This window comes from Nansenia antarctica (assembly GCF_963989245.1).
Source record: "Nansenia antarctica genome assembly, chromosome: 7".
NCBI classification, from domain to species: domain Eukaryota; kingdom Metazoa; phylum Chordata; class Actinopteri; order Argentiniformes; family Microstomatidae; genus Nansenia; species Nansenia antarctica.
The window spans coordinates 41,217,855-41,236,495 of record NC_137677.1 but is presented as its reverse complement, the minus strand read 5'-3'; the positions used below and the strand labels follow the sequence as shown (position 1 = coordinate 41,236,495).

The 18,641-nt window shown below is 44.4% G+C and overlaps 1 protein-coding gene across 3 annotated transcripts in view; it reads left to right on the top strand.

Annotated features, from left to right (window-relative positions):
• adarb1b (adenosine deaminase RNA specific B1b) overlaps positions 1–12,766 on the top strand; it is a gene marked incomplete at both ends in the record, with an annotated part of 163,305 nt that extends 150,539 nt beyond the window's left edge. For all 3 annotated transcript variants that reach the window (XM_080535661.1, XM_080535660.1, XM_080535659.1), the window contains 4 exons: positions 1,817–1,985; positions 6,072–6,257; positions 12,149–12,320; positions 12,590–12,766. In XM_080535661.1, coding sequence (XP_080391787.1) covers positions 1,817–1,985; positions 6,072–6,257; positions 12,149–12,320; positions 12,590–12,766 — 704 coding nt within the window. The remainder of the gene's footprint in view (positions 1–1,816; positions 1,986–6,071; positions 6,258–12,148; positions 12,321–12,589) is intronic.
• Between the last annotated feature and the right edge of the window lie 5,875 nt (positions 12,767–18,641).

The window sequence follows — 18,641 nt, the reverse complement described above, 5'->3', positions numbered from 1 at the left end:
TGCTAATTGACTACTGTAGCATTTATGGAGGTGGCTAATGCTAATTGACTACTGTAGCATTTATGGAGGTGGCTAAAGCTAATTGCACGTCTGTATGTTCTTAGCTTTAGAGACGTCACATGACCTTCTCCCCTGTGACCACATTCAACACTGTCATTTCAGTCCCATGTCCCCCTCTTTAGCTGGGTGACATATTTTTAATTGAATCTAACGCCGGTTGAGAATTCCATATCAAAGCGTGTTTATTTTATTCCATTAACTTTGTATGTTTCCCTCTTATGCTTGGGTTAATTTAATTAGAATTTCACTCAGATGTCAAAATGTGCATTACAAACACATTTCAACAAGCCTATTAATTAGTGTTCTTTGTCCGTCTCTCTCTCTCTCTCTCTGATTAAATTCTTTATATGTCACATAAATTATTCTGTCACATTGTTTTCAATCGTGCACAGAAACAGAATTGAAATATCCCTCATGCAATTAAGTATGTGGATAGATTAGGCCTGTTGGCTTGTGATTTACAAGAACCCATTCAGAATGCATTAAAAATGAACTATTGTTTTTTTTACCCTTTCAACTATTGTGATGCAACTGTGTGTCCCATCCACAGCGAAACCATTTAATTCTAGCCTAGTTCATACTGCTTTTAAACCAGGTTCATACTGCTTTTAAGATAGGTTCATACTGCTTTTAAACCAGGTTCATACTGCTTTTAAACCAGGTTCATACTGCTTTTAAACCAGGTTCATACTGCTTTTAAGCCAGGTTCATACTGCTTTTAAACCAGGTTCATACTGCTTTTCACTTGTTCTTCCTCATGTTCTGTCAAATGATGTTGGTAGTTAATAGGGGTGGGCATCAATGATCGACGATCGATAATTGATCGATAAGGATCTTGGTCGATCACAAAATATATTTCTCGATAATCATTAATACATTTGAATTTTATTTTTTATTTTTTTATAATAATAATAATAATGGAAATTAGTTTGTCCACGTTATGTGTGAGAAATGAACTTTGCATTTGCCTTCGCATTGAATTTCGCAACGCAGTACTGCATGATGCAACAAGTTCCCGTACGTTAGTGTAACCTCCAGTAATTCCAGGTTCCCCTCAACAAAGAGGCACTGAGAGCGTCTTATAAAAAAGTTCAAGTTTATTACACAGTTGTAAAAAAAGGTTAGCAGAGCAAGCTCGGAAAATGGCGACGCGAGCGAAACGAAGCTTGGTGTGGGAGCATTTTGATCTGAAAGGCGACCTCGTTCATTGCAAACACTGCGCAGTGACCTATAAATACAACACGACAACGACCCCGATGAAATACCACCTGCAAACCGTACACCCGACCCTGATTGCTCCTTCGCTACCTTCTCAGCCCTCCATCATGTCTCATCTTATACGCGGGAGGTGTGATGCACAACGAGAAGAGAAAATAACGATGGCCATCTGTAAATTAATTGAAACAGATATTCTGCCGCTCAGTTTTGTCGAGGGTAGAGGATTTCGTGCGCTGATGCAAATAGTCGAGCCAGCATATCCTGTTCCATCGCGACGTTCCATGCTTGTTATGTCTGCCCTAGTTTTTTTTTGTTTTTTTTAATGAAAAAAAAGCTCATCAATTAATCGATAATTGACCGTTAATTCTTGCGATTATCGAAAAATAATTTTTTATCGTTTGCCCAGCCCTAGTAGTTAACTACTGAACTGGATCTGAAAAAAATCTGCTTTCAAAACAGCATACACAAAACCAGGTCTGACAGAAGCTTTTCTTCAGGAACGATCCCATCCCTCTTGTCTCCCGTTTTCTCCCCACAGACCAAGGGGACAGACACCCCAACCGCAAGGCCCGGGGCCAGCTGCGGACCAAGATAGAGTCTGGAGAGGGGACCATCCCTGTGAGGTCCAGTAACACCATCCAGACCTGGGACGGGGTGCTTCAGGGGGAGAGGCTGCTCACCATGTCCTGCAGTGACAAGATCGCCAGGTAACACAGGCTGCTGATCAGGCTGCTACCAGAGACATACGTGACAGCTGCTGGTGAAATGTGCAACCAGAAGCTAAAGTAATTTTTCTGTTTTTTACATGTGCTTAAACTACAGATTGTAAGCTTTCAAATTATGTGTAATACATTGAAATTGGAGAAAAAATCTAACACGACAGGCGTATTTGAATGTTGGTACACCTCAAACACTGAATGGGAGAAAAGTGACTCTAAACGCAACCACAGCTACGAACTCTGCTAACAGCTAGCGGCTAACAAAACACATCGCTACAAAGGTCTAAACTGTATTTTAATAACATCACAACATACTAAGAGAACATCGACATGCTAAAAACACATACCTACACATAACTAAATGAACACACACTCACACAGTTCTTGCTTTTGAACACATCCTAAAACTAAAGTATGTTTAGTATGTTTATGTTTACATTATCACTTACCGGTAGGGTTGGGTATCGTTTGGGTTTTATCCGGTACCGGTACCTAACCGATACTTTAAAAACGGTACCGGTACCGAAACGGTACTTAATTCGGTACTTTTGATTTTTTTAAATGACATATATATATATAATAATAACACGGTCGACAACATTAAACAGCTTTTCACTTTTTTATTGCTGAGGCACAATATATATTAGTTAAATATACACTCAAATTAAAATAAATGAAAATAAAACTCAAAATACGACACCTCTCTTGACTTTTTTATTGTCATTTTGACTTTTTTTGTGTTTTGACATAATTGTCTAATGGCACAGATTTATAAACATAAAGTAAACAAATATTGTTTTCACGTCACTTTACCTGAAACAGGGAGATTCCACAGTGGAAAAGGAATGCAGTCCCTTGACCACAAACCTGGTAACAGCCCTGTGAATTTCCTCCACCTTGTCTTTGGTCAAAGTTCCCTTCTTTGCCAAGGTGAATGGCGTCTCTGATGCTGTAGCTGGAGAGCCAACAATATAAACATAGGTTAAATAATGTTACTGTAGCTAAATATGTGCTGCTGCCTGTCTTGGATAGGACCCTCTTGAATAACATGTGTTTAATCTCTCAATCCCCCCCCCTTTCCTGGTTAAATAAAACAAAACAAGAAATCATTTAATAGAGGGCGAATAGCCTACTTAATAAACGCAGGATTTGCGATCAACGGTTAGGCTACATTGGGACTGCCGATGAAAACTAGCTTAGGCTAACTCTAGTGCATTTACATTGATAGAAAGATTAGAAACAGACTTGTTGATTAATGTCCACTGTCCCCCTCTTTAAATAAATAAACGGAAATAAACGGAAACATTACTAACCTGAGGAAATGCTGCTGTCATCATCCTCAATGGGAATGGCGGTCTCCCCCTCCCCCTCTCCGGGACTGCTTGAGGTGCTTGCTGCTGAGGTGCTTGCCGAAGGGTTGCGCAAGCTGTCAAACACGGTGCACCCTTCTACCCTTAAATGTATCCCGTGCGTTGCCAGGTGTTTCATCAAGTTAGATGTGTTCGCTGCTTTACACGCGAATGATTTTAAGCATTTTGAGCACTTCGCATTGTTTTCGTCGAGTTGGGTGAAATGCAGCCACACTTTAGAAGGCTTCATTAGGGCCTTCGGCATTCTCGGTGACCTCGTAGCTAGGCTAGCGAAATTCGATAATATGATGATGATAATAATAATAATAATAATAATAATAATACAATTCAGATAATATAATAATTTAGTATATATGCTTTCACTCACTCTTCTTAACTCGTAACACAACTGCTCAGCTCACTACCACGACACGCACTGAGTGGAAATTTAACAGGCGATGTCACGTCACGAGTCACCAGTTGACTGTTGCATGACACCGGACACCAGGGGGCGAGATAGAAAAGTACCGAAATGACTTGCTCCTTTGCAATTCGGTACGGTAAATACCGAATGTAAAGTAACCGGTTTCGGTACCCAACCCTACTTACCGGTAGGCTCCGGCAAACGAGAACAGTGAATCCAATCCACAAGTATTTAGCGATCATCAAACTGTTGTTTATTATATCGAGTGGGTACTTTAAAATATAAAAAAATATATGTTGACACAATAAGTTTCACTTTCACTTTTTGACCCCTTCGAGTGGGCGTGTGGTTTGCAAGTTCACCAGTCGCAGTCACATACTTCTTTCTGTCTGTTTTTAACGTGCACCGACAATGAACCCTGGCGTCTGTCCCCACCCTCTGGTTGTCTGGTCGTCTCATGAGCTGTAATAGTCGGACCACAGTCGGTCCACCACCCGGGCAAGTCTCAGTCAGTGTTTTAATTATTTTATTCAGGCAGTGTCAGGGGCAGCTGAATTAACGACGCTCCACACCGCATTGGCACCTCCCGCTGTCCACACTCAAGGCAAGGCCGTTCCTACTCTCCTGATATAAGATACGTCTGCTCCTCCATAACTCTCTCCCCCCTCTCCCATCCATCCCGCCACAGTGTCACCAGCTGTCAACCAGGGCTGTCTGGCACACTGATGGTTTTCAACGAGGCACTAATGGACTTTAACTTATGCATTTAGCATTCTGTAACCGCATTAGAGATTGTATATCAACATCAAGACTAACCTGGAAAGAAAAGATAGGAAAGAAAAGATAGGCCTACATAATAATAGTAATAATAATAATAATAATAACGGGGGGGGGGGGGTATAAACCCAGACGCTAACGTCGTCCTGAAAACGGGAGAAAAAAGAAAAGAAAATTGTGATTCTGTTCAATCTCGTCTTCCGAAAGTACAATAAGCCTCGCAATAATATTGCTTAGCGTGCAAATACGGATAATATGTTGATAAGTGAATATTCCATAAGTCAAACATAAGAAACGACCACCTCTCTCTGAATGCATTCTGATTAGCTTCAGGGTGCTATGTAGCTACATTCACCAGTGCTGCTTGACCAAGTCCCCTATGGCCTTTCCCTGTGGTTTCAGTGTTTTTAAATAATAATAAGAAGAAGAAGTAGAAGAATAGATTTGATTTAAAAGCGCCTTTCTCAAACTCAAGGCCACCGTACAAAAAAAAGAAGAGAAGCAGGACAATGAACAAGAAGAAAAAAACACAACAAACCAAAACAGAATAGAGATACATAAGATAAGAAAAAAAGCAAAAACATTATTTTAACCCGTTCTCCTGTGTGGACGTGTCAGACCCTACATGGAGCAGGAGGAAACCTACTTTCTGCCCTTCCTGTTCCCAGGCTGGTTAAACGCCCTCATTAGCAGCTTTTTTAAGAGCAGCTTGTTAGAAAAGTCCCAATCACTTCAGTTTTCCACTCCCCTGGCTAGCACACTCAAGCAGGGTGTGTGTGTGTGTGTGTGTGTGTGAGCTTTTTGTGTGTCTGTTTCTGTGTGTGCATGTGCTTGAGTGGCAGAAAACAACAATGTGCTTTGTGGCTTGATGATAGTGCTCTAATGGGACTCCAGTGTTGTTGGGGGGGGGGGGGGGGGGGGCGGGGGCTGTACAACAGTAATGACACACCTCGCCACCCCGCCTACGTATGACATCATGACGGGGGCGCTTCCGGGCAGCTCGCGGTCTCTTACCCCTGTGTTGGATTCCGACTGCGGTCACCGTCTTCATTTCACACACACACACACACACCGCCCGAGGTCAGAGGCAGACAGGAGGCAAACGCTGTTTGTCAGAATCTTGTTTCTGTCGTCGGTGGTAATGGTCTTTTAACCCTCGTCTCTGCCACTGTGTCATCGTGGCACACCTCTCTCTCCCTCCCAGCCAGCCGGCGGGGACGCTTCACAGAGCACGTCACAGGAAATGAACGAGGGAGACAGCCCTAATGTAACAACACAGAACATAGCACGGAAGAAATGAAATTGGATAGTCCAGAATGTCCATTTATAAACTGTGTGTGTGTGTGTGTGTGTGTGTGTGCGTGTGCGTGTGTGTGCTCGCGCGCTTGCACATCTGCAGGCTCGGGATGATGAACGACGTTGATCCTTCGTACTCACGATGCCGTATTATGAATTGAATGAATAATCCATGACACGTTCCAGTAAAAATATTCAACATACACGCCTTGCTCTCGTCCTCTGCAGGTGGAACGTGGTGGGGGTCCAGGGGTCTCTGATGAGCTACTTCACGGAGCCCATCTACTTCTCCAGCATCATCCTGGGCAGCCTGTACCACGCGGACCACCTGTCCCGGGCCATGTACCAGCGCATCGCAGACATTGAGGATCTGCCTCAGCAATTCAACCTCAACAAGCCTCTCCTCAGCGGTCAGTGTCCTCACCATCACACACACGCTCTCTTCTACTTAATAATAATAATAATAATAATAATAATAATAATTCATTGTATTTATATAGCGCTTTTCCGGGGCTCAAAAACGCTGACAATATGGGAAAAACAGAAAACACAGAAACAACAAGCAACAGATAACATGAGCACATAGAACACAGAGTTAACAAACAGGCACAGGGAACAATTAACACAGCAATGTCCAGGGGGGGAGGGGGGTGGCAGGGTTAGGGGAGATGGTTAGGGGTAGGGAAGGTTGTATGCGTGGGAGAACAGGTAGGTTTTGAGGTGGGATTTAAAAGTGGAGAGTGAGGGTGAATCTCTGAGTGGTTGAGGGAGAGAGTTCCAGAGGCGGAGTGCAGCTCGTGAAAAGGCACGGTCCACGAAGCCTTTGAGTTCTTCTTCTTCCTTTTCTCCTCTTTCTTGTCTTCCAGCGAAAGTATCTTGCACGGTTGTACACTTAGTGTAACCGGAGTGACAATATTATAAACGTCTCGTATCTTCTCTGGTTATCACGTGTTTTACAAGAGCTACTGTCGGTCGTCTGAGGTGGTCCAGTGGTCTAGCACCACGGCCGACAAGTGCACACACATTATGCCGTGTCAGCAGGGAGTTAGAATCCGGCCCGTGCCCTGCTGACATACCCTCTCCTCCTTACTTTGTTGTCGTTCTTCACTATCTCTGTCCATCAAAGACAAATTTAACAGTGGGACTGCCCCAGTGGAAAAAAAGAAAAACGTTCAAAGTGCAACTGTAGCGGTCGGTCACACTACTGTACAGATGAGCTGGATGGTGTGCCTTTTTTTACCTGTAAGAGCCACCTCGGTGGTCAAATGACCATAGTCTTTACAGTGGGAAGCTGCTATTTCCACACAACGACCACTAGTTGTCTTTTAAAATAGCCTGCATCCTACACAGAAAAACTGCAAAATAGCTTTATACTATACTTTATACTATACTATGTAAGGATACTGTGTGGTAGAACGCACATATCTAGGAAAATATGTCATGAAAGGAGGGTCCTGAAATTTGATCGAGTGCAAAGATATGACATTTTCTTTTACTCAGTTGTTCTAGTGTTAAACTCTGATACCATGCCTATATCAGTTGATCTATCCCAATACTCCCAAAACACAAACGGTTTCATAGAGGACTAGCTCACTCAGTAAACACTATGGAAACCCTTCCCCACACACAGCATACAAGCCCCCCAGCCTCCCCTCCTCCACTCCTGTAGACCAACACTGCTCAGCTCTGCTGCTGTTTGATCAGAGGTGACATTTTGCTCGCCTCCTGTGGAATTTGGTTAGCTGTATCCCTTTAGCACTAATATGTGGAATCCACATGACCTTTCTAAAAAGGTCATATCTGTTTAGATACATCTGAACGCTTTATCCAATGACGTGTCGTTGGTAGTTTCCCCCGGTATCCGTTGATGTGTCGTTTATTGCACATTTTAAGGGGGCAATCTGGGATTGGTATATATATCTATATACCTGTATAGATATATATATATATATGATTTTATTTTTTTCAGCCCTTGATTCTTGACGAATATAACTTAGGGCCAATCCCGATTCCCTTTTCTACCCCTATGGCTCGTTTTCGAGTGTGACTCGATTCGAAGCCAAGGCCTTCGAACAGAGCCACAAGCCATACCCCTTGAAATCTACCCCTATGAATTGGGACGGCCCTTCACGGCGGCTACGTCATCAACAGTGGTTTAAATAGACGCGATACGGGTGACGCGTTATGTTGCCGGTGAATTCTCACATCTCGCAATGCCTTCTTCAGCTGTGTTTATTTCTGTTGCGTGAAATCTTTTTTCGTTTGTTATCAACACACTGTAGTGTTTAGACGTTCCTTTTTTAGTCTCTTCCGTCAACGATGTCTTTTTTGTGGACATCGCAATAATGACAATGAATGACTCCAACCAAAACACAGAGTAGTAACCAGATCTGTCAGTGCACAATGTTCCTCCAAAGATACCCGTGACTCAATCCTCAGCCACCACATACACACGAGTCCATCAGTAGTCATAAAGCGTTGTCCAAAAATCACGTTACCAAGCGCCTTTCTCAGAACAATTCGTCGTCAAGAATCCAAAAATCAATCCATCATAGTCGTGGTCAAAAACGTAGAAAGAGGATCTCTTGGGGACGCGGCCACATTTGCCCGTGAAGGAGAGATGACAAATAGGCGGAAACATTTCTCAGTAGAGTCGAACGGTGATAGATCATCATCCTTTACGCGTATCCTTAACTGTAGTTACATTTCGCGTGTCATATGCCATTAGACATGGAAATATGTCAATGCGCGGCTGTCATGCACAAATCAGCTTGTAACGTTAGACACAGCACATCGGCATAATAACGTTTTGTTGTTGTTGTGCTTGTTATAAAGAAAAGGTCTATAATGCATTTAAATGAATGATACAACCCATTAATAATATTACCTAAGGTGCCCCACGGTGGTGTAGCGGTCTAAGCACTGGCCACTAGTGCATGCTGCCCACCGGGGACTGGGTTCGAATCCCAGCTCGCCAGATCCGGATATGGCTGGGGCACACACACGCGGAGCGGAATATTGGGCGGCCGCTCCCGAGGGAGGTATAGGAGTAGTTCCGGACAAGGATCCGTCGCGCAACCGCGCCCCCGGGGTGCCGGAATAACAGGTGCTGGGCTCGAGGAGCCAGTCAGCTAGTCTGCCTGGCGGCCTCCTCTGGGACTGCCGGCCACGGGGGTCGTGCGGCGGATCCTTTGCAATAGGCAGGGGATAATTGGATGCTAGGTTGGGTTCAATTGGCTACCAAATTGGGTGAAAAAGGGGATAAAATCTGAAAAACAAATTTTAAAAATAAATTAAAATAATATTACCTAATAACAACTGCTCGGATTAGATTGCGAGTTGTTTTGGTATAATAAGTGCTGCAATACAGATAGCGTCATATACCACCAAGGGGGGGGGGGGGGGGGGGGGGGGGATTCGCGCCTATCATGCACATATCAGCCTGTGGATAGATAACTTTAGATAGATAACTTTACATTAAATATGTCTACCATCATCCGCTGTCAAACACCACAATTTATTTTTTAAATAAACATGATTGTACATCTCTGTAATCGCGCACCGATGTATTTATATGGGGACGGCTGTGCTTGACGATTCCATTGGACTGACGCCGGGCAGAGGAACAGGGTGACTGTCACCCTGTGACAAACGCGCAGATATGAGTGCTCCGGTGTACTGCTTTGATAGTCTAATGGAAGTGATCAGGTAGGCTACCAGTCCTCTACTGCTAAACCCGAGCGCGCTGGACTGTGGAACTTTCACATCTCTGAAATGCTCGACTGTCATGCAGCGTTGAGTTACTGTAACGTTAGACACAGCACCGACATAAAAGCGATTTTTTTGGGTTATGCTTGTTATAAATGAAAGGTCTATAATGCATTGTAATGACATTAAACTAACATAATAACATGGTTAACATAATTTTTCAAATCTTTATTAATAAGTAATTACAGAGAAAGTAAAATGACATTTCTGCATTGAATAGAGCGACATAAAATGTCTGTAGATGATTCGCAATGCATCCTGGAATCAAGGGGTAGCGTACCCCTATGGCTTCAAAGCTAGTCTGGTCCTGGAATCGCTCGAAACGAAGTCATAGTTAGCCCTCGAAATGAAGCCATGGCTCGATGAAATATGAATTGGGATAGCCCTACCCCTAAACGTGAACGCGCAAATCAAGCCATAGGGGTGAAAACGAAGGGGTAGGGGTGAATTGGGATTGGCCCTTAGTCTTACCCTATCAGAACTCAAGAAATAAGCTTGTGTTACTTCATTGTTTGTAAGCAATAATTGTAAGCGAACACATTATAGCTTCAAAACAGTCATTGCATTCGTAGCTCTGTGGTGCTTAATCGAATTTCCTGTATCTTTTGGCTAGTCTAAATACCAAACTTAAAAAATGTTTCTTTGTATTTGATTGATGCTTTTGTTTTCAGTGTGCATGCTATGATGTCTCCTCCTATGTGTGTTTGTAGGCTACAGTATGTGTGTCTTCGTAAAGACCACTGTTGTTGAGAACAATACCAAAAGTGGGCAGTAATGATGTGGATAATGGATGAGACAAACAGACTGTCCTGTTTGTGCTTGTGTCTGGACGTCTACCTTCCAGTTAGGAATGTCTTATCCATTTCAACCGTAATGGCACTATAAGCAACTTAGACAGACACACAGACAATAACAGTTCTATGCATGATCAAAGTGGTTACATGTGAAAAGAAAGCCCGCGCAGCACACACCAAGCCTGTGAAGAACACACATGGAGCCTTCATCACACCCAGAAACCTCAAGCCCTCAGTCTGCTCTCAGTCTATTAGAGCCACCACATTGTGTGTGTGTGTGTGTGTGTGTGTGTGTGTGTGTGTGTGTGTGTGTGTGTGTGTGTTGGCTACAGTAGCCTACAGGTATGTGAGTCTGATTGATAAAGGGCGCAATATTCTTGCGCAGGGAGACAAATTCTCCATCAAACATTTGGAACACTTTTGTGAGTAACTCGATTGCTTTTTAGAAGCCTGGGGGGCTTCTCCACTATTTGTTTTGAATGTGGTTTGCATGGAGGAGCATTGCCCACGGACATGTCTGTGGACTTGACTGACTGACGCATTTGCGTAAAGCGCATAGCCACTGAAAGAAGAAGCGATTTTGGGTTATGTCATTAATTTTATTCATACGATTTTAATGTCAGGGGTTACACTTGTCATTTTCCTGTACAGTGACCAGCGGCATCTAGCATTGACTTTTTTTTAACACTACATACATACCTGCTTACCAGGTAACAGCCCAGCCCAGTTTCCCACCAGAGCTCCCACAATGCCCCTCTACTCTCAACTGGTGCTCTCATCTTTCTCCTAGCTTACTGTACTATGTTCCCTCCTTCTCCTCTTCCTCCGCCCCTCAGTCCTCCTCCTGCCCCATTGCTCCCTAATCTGCAGGTAAAGAGATGACGGGAGAGTTATTAACCTTTTCCGCTTTAGGAGTTTTTCCCCCCGTGAAGGGCTTTGCGTGCGTCCGACCGCCCAGCATTTAGCCCTTTAAATCATAATCCCCCCCACCTTCAGCAGTGACACTGTGCTGCAGAACGGAACAGAGGAGTTGAACACCCTGAGAGAGAGAGAGAGAGAGAGAGAGAGAGAGAGAGAGAGAGAGAGAGAGAGGGGGGGGGGGGGGGCAGTTGCATAAAGATAGACCCAGTCTTAGACTTAGATCTCACTTTAAGTCAGTCTTGCTATAGACAAAACATTTCCTGTTGCATAAAGGTAGCCTATGAGTGACTAAAGTAAGACTGACTTAGATAGCCTGTCACACAATGCATTCTAGGTAAAATAAGACACTTGACAGAAGAAAAACCATGGAGGCCGAAACAGCTACACCTAGCGGCGGTAAAAAAAACAAACTCCATTTTCTTCTGCTGAAAATGTATGTATATTAGAGAAATATAATGTGGAGAAAAGTATAGTGCTTAGCAGTTTTTTTACCTCGCTGGAGTTACAGTGTTAGCTAGCTACTAGCCCTGACCCGTTCCCATAGTAACACAGCTCTTAAATCAAGCTTAGCCTGGGGGGAAGGTGGCCAACTTTCTAACCTCAAAATAAGTCAGTCTTATTTTTTATACAACAGGCAGTCTTTATTAGACTGGTCTAACCGGAGAATATAAGACTAGTCTAAGGCTTAGACCAGTCTTAATCTATGGTTATGCAACCGGCCCCGGGGTCCGTAACCAATTCCACACTTGCAGGCTTGTTGATAGGAACATGCGTCAGCCCCTCCTGACTCTGCGTGTGTCTGCTCTGGTTAAAAGGCATCAGCAACGCGGAGGCCAGGCAGCCGGGTAAGGCCCCCAACTTCAGCGTAAACTGGGCGGTGGGTGACCAGGCACTGGAGGTCATCAACGCCACCACGGGCAAAGACGACATGGGCCGCGCCTCGCGCCTCTGCAAGCATGCCCTCTACAGCCGTTGGGTCCGCCTCCACGCCAAGGTACCCCCGGGGGCGTCTTCATACCTCCACACGTGCACGCACACACACACACACACACACACGGCAACGTGGACACACACAGACACATTTCGTTTCGTTTTAGGACACGTTAGCACACACACAGACTGCTCACACAACAGCCGAACGTCTTACGCTCCACAAACGGCTGCCGTGTGAATGTTTCAGTTGTTGTTCAGCTGTTTTTGCCTGTTTGTGTTTGTCTTTTATTATTTCTTATTGTCTTTCCCCACCTTACCCCCCCTCCCCAGCTCTCCTCCACGCTGAGGATCAAGGTGTCCAAGCCCGGCTCGTACCACGAAGCCAAGGAGGCGGCGCTGGAGTACCACTCAGCCAAGTCCACGCTCATCAAGGCCTTCCACAAGGCGGGGCTGGGAGCCTGGGTGAAGAAGCCCACGGAGCAGGACCAGTTCTCCCTCATCTCCTGAGGGGCCTTACCCCCTCCACCCCTGCCAACCACCCCCGACCCCATCTCCCACCTCCTCCAACCCCCCCCCCCCCCCCCCCCCCAAAGGCCTGAGAGAGTGAGCCTCCCCCAAAACTACCAGCCGCTGAGACTTTGCGTCCGTCTGTGTGTGTATGCGTCTGTCTGTCTGTCTGTCTGTGTGTGTGCGTGCGTGTGTGCGTGTATGAAGACGTGTGTGTGATCTTCAGAGAGTGGTGTCCTCCTCCCTCCGTCCCAGTCACGTCACTCTCATTCCCACAGCAGACATCACATTTACATTTTCACGCTTTTATTGATTTTAGTTTGTTTGTTTGATTTCGGTATCGGAACGTTTTAGCTGTTTTAAACTGGAAGCCTTTCCGGCTGTTTTATTGGAATTTATTGCGTAGTAGAGAATTGGAATTTTTAGAATGAAGTCATAGAATTATAAGAAAGAGAGGAATATTTAGTAGACACCATCTTGACAACAGATTGGTGCCGGTCCCCAGAGTGAACGACCCAGTTTTGGTATGAAGCACTGGACACTGTCTGTACCGATGGAAACAGGTCCACACAAGCAAAATACTGAAAATGGCTAATACATGTAAAGATACTCATATTCATACTTATAATGGTTTATTTTAGGGCTTTTTAAATTTCACCACGCTGAAGGGGTATACATTTAGTAAAACTTGTGGTTAAACTTGCTGAAGGGTATGTGTGTGTGTGGGGGGGGTATTAGCTAGGAGACAAGAGGTTGTTTTGTCCCTCTGTTAAAGACGTATTTACTGACACTGTACCCCACCTCTAATTTGACTTATACTTCCAATATCATATATAATATATTGTCATGGGATCAGATCAGCTTGTTCATTGTGTAATCATATTTATTGACGTCTCCATGTTCTGGTCATTCCCATGCCCATACTTGACGGGTGGGGGGGTGGGGGGTGCATGGTGTGGGGATGGAGTGTTTAGGCCCAGAGGGTGGAGGGAGTCTGTAGGTGGTGCACGTTTCCTTATTGACCTTGAAGCCGTGGCTTTGCATGGGAACTGTCTCACAAGTCTGCAGAGCTGATCTTTGTCATGGAGAGCCAGGATGTCCTTCAAGAATTGAATTTTGAACGCCAGCATATTTCTGCACAGGCAGCTTTTAATCATGTTTCTCTAAAAAGTAGTTGTTGTTTTTGTTTTTAGGCGGGGGGGGGGGGGGGGGGCAGGGGCAAGTACATTGTTTTTTTGGTTTTTTGGGGGGAGGAAAACGCTGCAACTAGAATATTGAAAACTGAAATTCGTTGTGATTTTGATTATGTTGCTCTACTCCTTCATAAGCATGCCTCTGGGCATTATGCATCCATGCCTCTGGCCTATTGGTATACACTAGAACTGTAATGTTGTGTTAATGTGACGTACCACAGCTATGGCCACATGCCGTGTCTCTGTCCGTCTGCGGTGGTTCATGAAGGTGTCATGTCGTCCTCGTGTCCTGTTCTTGTTGACGGGCCACAAGGTGCATAATGTCCCTGTGAAATTATCTTGAAAGTAACAAGATTGCTCATTGTATGAGTAAACTTCCAAGGGGATCCAAAGAGAAATGCATGTGAAATAGATAATTTTATTTTTCTTTCTGTCTTTTTTAACATTTTGTTTTTAATAAAACATTTGAGTTCAGTACCACTCACTCCACCAAGTGACCAACGTGTATGCTGGTGCCATGTCCTGACGGTCCATTATACCCTTCTCTATAGCCCCCCCTCTTTCCCATGTCTCCTGTGTGCAGATTTTCTATTTCAGCTATTTCTACAACTTGTTGAACTTTAAACGCCAGTATGACAAACTTGCATCTGCATCTGTGTTCCCCTTTAGGCTAGTCATATACCTAGAATATCCCTATCGTGAACTGTTTGATATTCAACTTTGAGCTCTGCACTTGTGGGCCAATTGGCAAAACCCAATTGTCAACTGACAGACTGCAAATGGTTATTTTAGGTATCCTTTACTTGATGTATTTTTCTATCTGAAACTTGGTTTTAACAGCAGGGGAAAACACTTGGTGTGTATGCTGGCGTGTGTGTGCGCGTGTGCGTGCTTGCGTGTGCGTGAGCAGCTGATGCAGAGCCCAAGTAGATATTTACCTGATAAACGTCATAGCAACAGGACACTGGAGATCACCGTGGAATCTTCACCAAAGATGATGTCCTTGTGAGTGCTTTTTCCACCATTTTCTTTATGGAGTAAAAAAAACAAAAATGGGGAGACTTTTTTTTTTTTAAACCTGTGTGTCACACAACACAGATTGCTGGGTATGTATTACAATTTGTCCTTGTTTTTGTACATTAATTTACTGATATTTCCTGTATTTGTTTTTTTATTTGTACAAAAGATGGTTTGTGTTCTGTTGTATTCCAGCTTTGTGATGGAATCTTAATTGTCGGGCTATTTGGATATTTCTGTAGCTGTTGACTACCAGGTGTAACTGTTGTGAACCTCTCTGATGTTATTGCTATGGACATTCTGCGTATGACTAATACCAACTCAACCCCTGTACAACTCCTCCTTCAGAAACATAGTCTAACCCCCCCCCCCCCCACACACACACACACTTCCAACTCCTGGAATATACCGTACTGTATTTAATTTTCAATGTGTTCATCTTCTTATTTTAAGCCTCTTTTAACTCCCTGGGACAAAGTTTTGTTCTAGTGGTCACTGTGTCCTTGTGGTACACACACGTTCTGAACCCCCGAAAGGCCTCTGGAACGCTGACAGGCCTGGGTTCACTGTGGTCAGAGGTGACGGACAGAGCAGACAGGTGGTTCTCAGACATGGTCACTCGAGGTTGAACACTGACTCTTCCCCAAATCCGTCCTGAGTTTTAACGGGGGGTGGGGGGGGCGGGGGGTGGGGGGGGAGGGGGAGACACACTAGGAGGTGTGCCCCAGCCAAGATAACTGGATCCAGGTCACAAGCAATACCCCCAACGCTCCCCTTTAATGATGTCCCACCAGTAACAGAAGCAGAAAGAAAGGTTCCCCCAGCCTCTGTTCCTCCCATGTCGTACTCCCTAAAGAGACAAACTCTCCTTTTTTTCTAAAGACTGCCTGCTTCTCTCTAGTTTGTTCCTTCTTTTTGACTGCACTAAAGATGTCAACTGATGATGTCATGACACAAACCGTCCTGGAAACGGACAGGATGGATCAATATCGCAAGAACTGAACCTCTTCCCTTAACGGGGGGGACGGTCCCGGTTCATCTATTTTTTTTTCCGGTCGGGCCACCCTGACCGCGTGGTGGTTTGTTTAGTGTGACTGTTCAGTGGTCCCGGAGTGGACCACTCGGGGTCCAAACCCTCCACCATCCTCTCTCGCCCCTGTCCGCTGTGATCTCTCCACTAGGACCATCATCTTGCATGTGCTCCCACACTGAAGCTGCACCTAGCATGATGACATAATTTTAAAGGACTCGTATGTAGAAGAAAAAAAAAGATAAAATAGATATATAAAATGAAAAAAAGAATAAAGGAGACCTTAGTTTACTTTTGCAGATGGGTGTGGTTATTTCTGGTGTGTGTGTGTGTGTGTGTAACACAGTCACCGTTCTACCTGGGACGACCCCCTACATTATCAATCCAAAAAGGTTATTGCTCCAGCTGTTTCCAGGACAAGGGTTAGTCAACATATAACTATAGCACTATAATAGCTGGCCACATCAGGTATAAATATTGAACTGTCGCGCTCAACACCAGAATCAAGGCTTTAACTTACACCACATACAAGACATATTAAGTAAGTAAGTAAAACGTTATTTATATAGCGCCTTTCGTACATGAAATGCAACTCAAAGCACTTTACAATAGAAAACATACAATCAATGATTACAAAAGGGGGCGGGAGGGGACACGAGACAACAGTAGGGGAGGGGTGGGGAAGGGAGGGAGGGGGTACAACACCCTCTGTAGACTCTGTCTAATCAGGGGGGGGGGGGGGGGGGGTGCATGTCCATGTATGTATAGTCCTTGACGGAAGTCCAATCTCGGCAACCGCAGAGTGTCGCAATAAAACCTTGATCGGGCCAGTCAAAAGTCAACAACCGGCGGCGGTTTCCATCTTGTGATTTTGTTCAGATATCAAGACAGTTTGATTACTCACCACTCTGCCCATCTCGTTTAACATGATGGCCAGCTTAAGGGAAGCAGCCAGTGGCGGCTGGCCGATAGAGGGCGCTGGGGCGCCGCCCCCACCTTCACTTCCTAGTTGCGATTTGTAAAAAAACAAAAAAAACATTGTTTATTCACAAAATGCGGCTGATATTCTGTCGGCGCCTATCAGCATTCATTAAAAATCCTCCAATACAATAAACATTTTATCTGTGTGTGTGTAAAATTCACTGTTCACAGACTGTAAGTCTGACGTCAAACGTGACGTTTTGCAATTTCCGGCTCCAAACCAGAAATACAACATTGTGCGTGCGACACGAGAGAGTTTTTGCCGGGTGAGATGTCTTCAGATAGAAAGTAAGCAAGTTGAAACGTTAGCAAATATAATTGCTGAGTGTTCTGACAGAAAGTTGGTTAAAATTGGTCGTTATTATTGTGACTAGAAAGTGTCTGACTGACACTTGACAATGACTATAATTCCATTGTAAATAGTGTCAAAGAACTATCAAGCTATCTCAGAGGTGATGAGATGAGCTAGTCTGCTGCACACATGCCAGCTAAAGAGCTAACTGGAGGCACTTTATTATTTTACTTAAGTTAAATTAGATATACAATCTTTCTTATTCTGCTAGAATTGGGCTTCATTGGTAATACCATAATGCCATATTTACAGTACATGGACAGTGGATTGAAGCATTTGAAATGTCTGTTTTGTATAATATAGTTGGACATGTTTTTTTTTCCAGGTGAGAGAGTAATGTCAAAATGACATTATCTGACTGCATTGCCCACAGCAATCCAAAATTCAATTATAATTGATATGGATCAATTTATACCTCTTATTAGATTATAAATACTCTGGTTGTTATGTTTGCCTTTTTGTTAACAGCAAAAGGGAGAGAGGAGGATAGAGAGGGAGAGAAGGAGAGAGAGCAGGATGGTGTCGACACACCAGAGAGAGAGAGCAAGAACCAGGTGAGAAAGTGGACAGGTAGTCAAGACCACATAAGTAAGTAGCCTTGAGAACCGATGGTTCTCGAGCCTAATAGCCCATAGGGAAGGAGCCGATCTCCTGTTTCCGTAGCGTGAGGCGGCTTAATGTACAAGTTAGTACACCCCCTGGACATGACGCTGGTATGTCGCAGGGTCTTACCCCCTGGGGGTAGCAAACCATAGGGGAAACACTGTTATTCTCATGCTAAAATCGACTGTAAATCCAGATTTTAAAGTTGATATTCTTCCCCGTGGAGCATGCCCCCATAACCTGTGCCCCACCCAAAAAATTTAGCACCAGCCGCCACTGGAAGCAGCTGCCGTCTTTCCAATTTCCCGATAGACCAGGACAATGCTCAGGCCAAATAGCAGATGTCCTGCTACCATTAATCCAAATAGGTACACGTCTTTGACGTCCTCTAGGGAGAGAATCGCCAGGCACACAACCCTGCACTTCTCCCACGAGTCCATCACGTATCCCGCCGCGAAAGTGCCATCCGGGCAAACAGGCTTGCCGTAGGCTATCCTGAGTTTCTTGTAGAAAATAATGTGTCAATTGTGTTGAGAGACTAGCTTATCAATTCCATGTTTCTAATTTGTAGTTTCGAAAAAACTGTGCAAAACTCTGGAGCAGAAAGCAGACAAGACAAGAGGTGGTGGGAGGGTAGAGAGAGAGCGAAAATGCGACCGCCTACGACGAGAGAGAAAGAGAAGAGACTATTTAAGCTAT